Raw genomic sequence first — 6,000 nt, 5'->3', positions numbered from 1 at the left:
AGATCCTTCAGGAGGTATTCCAGAAGAAGACATTTATCACTGCGGATGACAGCTCCAAGATGTAGAGGTAGAAGACAGCGATATTGATGATCCTGGACCTAGGCTAATGTGTGTGTTTGTGTCTTAGTTTTTAACAAGAAAGTTAAAAAAGTAAAACAGACACACAAAAAGTACAATTTAAAGTTTTGAGAAGCTCATAGAATAGGGCTATAAAGGAAGAAAATAATTTGGTACAGCTGTACTATGTGTTTATGTTTCACCCTGTGTCAAAAAGTTAAAATTTAAGAGTTTATAGAGTGAAACAGTTACAGTGAACTCAGGTTAATTTATTACTAAAGGAAGAAATTTTTAAAAATTAATTTAGTGTAGCCAAAGTGTCCCTAAGTCTACAGTAATGTGCAGCAATGCCCTTGACCTTCACATTTATTCACAAACTTAGTCAGAGGAACTTTCAGTCTCACAAGCTCTATTCATGGTAAGTGCCAGCTGTACCATTTTCTCTCTCCTCTCTTTATTTTATTTTTTTCTGAGAGATAAGTTCTTGCTCTGTCATCCAGGCTGGAGTACAGTGGTGCCAATTGTAGCTCACTGCAGCCTTGACCTCCTGGTCTCAAGTGATCATCTTGCCTCAGCCTTCCAAAGCACTGGGGTTATAAGAATGAACCAGCATGCCTGGCCTAGGTGTACCACTTTTTATTTTCTATGCTGTATTTTTACTGTACCTTTTCTATGCTTAGTTCCAAGCAAATGTCATAGTGTTATAATTGCAGCGCAGAAACATGCTGTACAGGTTTGTGGCCTAGTAGCTACATATTTTATTTATTTATTTATATACATACCATATAGCCTAGGTGTGTAGTAGGCTATGTCATCTAGGTTTATGTAAGTACCCTTGGTAATGTTCAGACAACAACGAAATCTAATGACCCATTCTTCAGACGGTATCCCTTTCCTTATGTGACGCGAGTGTATACCCAAAAGTAGAATTGCTGAATCATCATTATCATCTGGTAATTCTATTTATAGTTTTTTGGGAAAGATTTTTGCTCCCTTTTGAGGTCAGTTTAATGTATGGTGGGAGTACAACTTAATATATTTTATGTAGATATACAGTTATTTCAGCATCATTTATTGAAGAGGTTATTACACTTTCCCCATTGGGTGGTCATGGAATAATTGTCAGAAGTCAGTTGTCCGTAGATGTGTGAGTTTATTTCTAGACTTGAAATTCTGTTTCATTGATCTATGTGATTATCCTTTGCTATTACCACACTTTTTTTTAATTTTTATTTTATTTTTATTTTTGAGATAGAGTCTCGCTTTGTTGCCCAGGCTAGAGTGGGTGCCGTGGCATCAGCCCAGCTCACAGCAACCTCAAACTCCTGGGCTCAAGTGATCCTCCTTCCTCAGCCTCCCGAGTAGCTGGGACCACAAGCATGCGCCACCATGCCCGGCTAATTTTTCTATATATATTTTTAGTTGGCCAGATAATTTCTTTCTATTTTTAGTAGAGACGGGGTCTCGCTCTTGCTCAGGCTGGTCTCGAACTCCTGACCTCGAGTGATCCACCCACCTCGGCCTCCCAGAGTGCTAGGATTACAGGCGTGAGCCACCGAGCCCGGCCTACCACACTTTTTATCAGTGTAGTTTTGAAATTGGGAAGTTTGAGTTTTCCAACTTTATTATTCTTTTTCAAAAATGTTTCACTATTTGAGGTTTCTTTCATATGAACTTTGGGATATGCTTTTCCATTTCTAGAAAATTTCTGATACACATTGCATTGAATCTGTTTATGTCTGTTGGAAGTACTACCATCTTAATAACATTAAATTTTCCAAGCCATAACATAGGAAAATTTTGTAAATTTTAGTGTACAAGTTTTAAACCTTTTTTTGTTAATTTATTCCTAAGTAAGTTAGTGTATTTTTTGAAAATATTGTAAATAGAATTATTTTCTTAGTTTTGTTCTTTCTTACTTTTTATTGCTAGTATATAGACTTCAACCTACATTTGCATGTTTTTTTTCTATCCTACAGCATTGCTGCATTCATTTATTGTATCTAATATTATTTTTGTAAAATTTTTAGGCCTGTATATATAAAAGTTTGTACCATCTGTGATAGATTGTTTATCTCCTTTTTTCCTAATTGAATGTGCATGTGTGTTTGTTTTATTTATTTATTTTATTCCTCACACTAAAACTTCCAGGACAGTGTTGAATACCACAGGTGATGTGCAAACCTTTGTCTTGCTCCTGATCATAGCGGGCAAACTTTCAGACTTTTTCAAATTAGGCGTGGCTTTTTTTTAAAAAAATAAATAAATGCCGTATATAAGGTGAGAATGTTAACTTATAATCTATTTTGTTTACAGTATTTATCATAAAAGTTTTGTTGGATTTATACATATATTTTTCTTCACCATTTGAGATTACTGTAGCCTCTGTCACCCAGGCTAGAGTGCAGTGGTGCCATCACAGCTCACTGACTCCTTGAACACCTGGCTTCAAGCAATCCTTCCACCTCAGCCTCCAAGTACCTAGAAGTATAGGCACATGTACCCCATGCCTGGCTAATTTTTTTTTAAATGTTTTAGAGATGACAAGATTGGCCCCAGCAACAACATAGCAAGACTTTGTCTCAAAAATTAAAATAAAATGATAATATGGGACTCTTATGGATAGTACATAGTTTTTAATAGATTATGTATTTTTATCCACTTTGCTCATGTATGCTTTTGAATTAGACAGTTTAATCCATTCACATTAATAGTAGGTACCAATACAAAGAACCTTATCATTTTGTTCTTTTCTATGTCTTTTGCCTTTTCTGTTACTCAGTTCCTCAGTTACTGCCTTCTTTTTAGTTTGTTTTTGTAGCACACCATTTTAATTGTCTTATTTTCTTTTCTGTGTGCGTGTGTGTGTGTGTGTGTGTGTGTGTGTGTGTAAACATAGCTTCAGTATCTGAGTTTCTTATCTGTGGACTCAACTCACCTCAACTAAAAATATGCAGAAAAAAATTGTATTGGTACCAAACATTTACAGACTTTTCCCCCTTGCGATTATTTCCTAAACAACGCAGTATAACAACTATTTACATAGCATTTACATCTTATTAGGTTTTAAGTTCCACCCGCCACTCTCACATACTTCATCCTATGTAGCTCTTCCTCTGTAGCTGTTAACATCCTTTATAATAAGCTGGTAACCCTAAGTAAGTGTTTCTCTGAGTTCTGTGAGCCACTCTAGCAAATTAATAAAACCCAAGAAGGGAGCTATGGGATCCCTGATTTATAGCTCATCAGCCAAGAAGCACAGAGAAACAATCCAGGGCTTGTGATTGGCATCAGAAGTAGGGGACAGTCTTGTGGGAGTGAGCCCTCAACCTGTGGTTTCCGACACTATCTCCAGGTAGATAGTGTTAGAATGGAAATGGCTTGCAGGGCACCCATGTAGTGTCCACTGCAGAAATGACTGCTTGCTCGTTGGTGGAAAAAAATCCCCACACATTTGGTCATAGCAGTCTTCTGTGTTGGTGGTGTTTGTTGAACAAGAAACCAGAAAAAACACTTTTGAGGTTTTTTTCCTCAGAGTTACCCTGGCTATTACATTTAACATATTAAATTTACACACTCCAACTTGAGTTACTATCAACATAAGCTTAACAGCTACAAAAATTCTCACATACACAGCTCTGGGGCCAGACATAGTGGCTCAAGCCTGTAATCCTAGCACTCTGGGGGACCAAGGAGGGAGGATCAATTGAGCTTAGGAGTTTGAGACCAGCCTGAGCAAGATCAAGATCTCGTCTCTACCAAAAATAGAAAAAATTATCTGGGCATGGTGGCACATTCCTGTAGTCCCAGCTATTCAGGAGGCTGAGGCAGGAGAATCACATGAGCCCAGGAGTTTGAGGTTGCTGTGAGGTAAGATGAGACCACTGCACTGTAGCCCAGGTGACATAGCGAGACTCTGTCTCCCAAAAAATAATTAATTAATTAATACACGCACAGCTTTGTTCCTCCCCATATGTCATTATTGTCACAACTTACATCTTACTCTATAAAGAAAAAAAATCTCAGGACCACCCCCTATTCCTTAGGAAAAAGAAAAGGTCCAGCCTGAAGGCTAAGTCATGCAATGCCCTGTTACAGGTAAATAACTGTTACTGACATTATGCATCAGCCAGATTGTCACAGAGAGGTAAATAGCCTCAGGCACCCACAAAGGACAACTGCCACAGATCATACACAAAGAAATTCCTTGCAGGCCTCCCATAAGCAAAGATATGCAAATTGTAACTTTGGGTCTGTAGGCTAGTCTGCTACCTAAAAGTAAGGTCTATTCAATTCCAGACCAATAATGTTGGTTACAGGTGCAGGACAGAGACGAGACAAGAGCAAGAGCTCTTCTGCCGATCCAGGGACACCTGTATAGTTGATGCTTCTTCCACTCTCTTTTTCTCTTCTGACATTCACTTTGTCTTATGTAAAATGTAGATTTCCTGAGCCTCACAAGAAGATAATCATTTCCCTACTATTCACTCCCACCTTCTTTTTCTTCCTATAAACCCTCTCACCTTTAATATGGACTTCCCAAATCACCCTCCGGAGAGCACAAGCCACAAAATCTTCTGTGGCATGTACTTTTCCCACTTAGGTCCTCAAAGTTTGACTTCATAAACCTCCATTGTTTGAGATCTTTGCCTCAGTGATTTATTTTGGACTGTTACAATTTTTTGCCCTTTGAGACAGACTTATAATTATCGTTTTCTGCACTTGTTTTTTTAATTATAACAAAGAAAAGAAGAATTATAAAGCAAATAGGTAATACCACTGGTATGTTATACCTTTTTAGTTAATATTAACCAGTTTCTTCCAATTGCCTGCAATTACTTGGTAGTGTCCTTTTACTATTGCCCGAAGGATGTTTTTCAGCATCTGTTATAGAATATGTTTCCTAGCGGTAAGATTCTTAACTTTTGTTTATCCAGAAATGTCTTTATTGCTTATTCATTTCTTCTCTTTTATTTTGGAATGATAGTTGCCAGATATAGAATTCTTGATTAACATTTGTTTTCTTTTAACAATTCAAATATTTTATTCTACTATCTTTGGCCAACAATGTTGCTGGATAGAAATTGGCTGTTACACTGACTAACAATTCTCATATTTCTGTGGCTTTTTGTTTTTTGTGCCAGTTTTGTTATAACGTGTCTGGTGTGGATGCCTGCAGTTGTTAATCATGGTGTTTGTTGAGGTTCTTATTGGATGTATGTTAAATTGATTTTTGCCTTTAATCCCGTTTGCATTTTGCAGTCAGTATTGTGAATATTGATGCTTTTTCCTCTGTCCTCTTTTTTTGGACTTCATTATATGTAATCCTGTATGCTTGATAAATTTTACAGATTTCTTTGACATCTATTTATTTTTTTCTTTTCTTCAGTCTGGATAATTTCAATTAACATATCTTCAAGTTGTGTAACTCGAAGTACTGGCTACTGTTGATCCTGTTTCTATCTCCATAGTTTTTCCTTTTTGAGAATGTTGTGTAGAAATCATACAATATGCAGCTGTTTCACATTGGCCCCTTTCACTTAGTAAGATGTATTTATGTTTCCTCCAGGTCTTTCCATGGTTTCACAGCTCATTTATTTTTAGTGCTAGATAACATCCCATTGTATAGGTGTATCGCAGTATTTATCCATTCACCTACTGAAGGACATCTTGGTTGCTTACAAGTTTTGGCAGTTACGAATAGCTGTATGTTTACAACTAACTTCTGCAAACATTCTCACTCAAGTTTTTGTGTGGACATTTAAGTCTTCAACTTATTTAGGTAAATACCCAGAAGTGTTACTTCTGGGTCATGTGTTAAGAGTACAGTTAGTGTTCTAAGAAACTGCCAAATTATGTTCCAAATTGGTGTTATCATTGTATGTTCCCACCATCAATGAATTAGAGTCCCCATTGCTCTACAGACTAACTAGCATTTGATAT

General features: G+C 37.0%; 1 protein-coding gene across 1 annotated transcript in view; it reads left to right on the top strand.

The window, feature by feature from the left end:
- Nucleotides 1-404: 404 nt before the first annotated feature.
- LOC123629043 (membrane-bound transcription factor site-2 protease-like) overlaps nucleotides 405-6,000 on the top strand; it is a 59,298-nt gene continuing 53,702 nt past the window's right edge. The window contains exon 1 of the mRNA XM_045538974.1: nucleotides 405-475. Within this exon, the coding sequence (XP_045394930.1) occupies nucleotides 405-475 (71 nt within the window). The remainder of the gene's footprint in view (nucleotides 476-6,000) is intronic.

This window comes from Lemur catta, chromosome Y (genome assembly GCF_020740605.2).
Source record: "Lemur catta isolate mLemCat1 chromosome Y, mLemCat1.pri, whole genome shotgun sequence".
In the NCBI taxonomy this organism is placed as follows: domain Eukaryota; kingdom Metazoa; phylum Chordata; class Mammalia; order Primates; family Lemuridae; genus Lemur; species Lemur catta.
The sequence above is the reverse complement of the archived record's forward strand: the minus strand, read 5'-3'. Positions and strand labels throughout refer to the sequence as shown.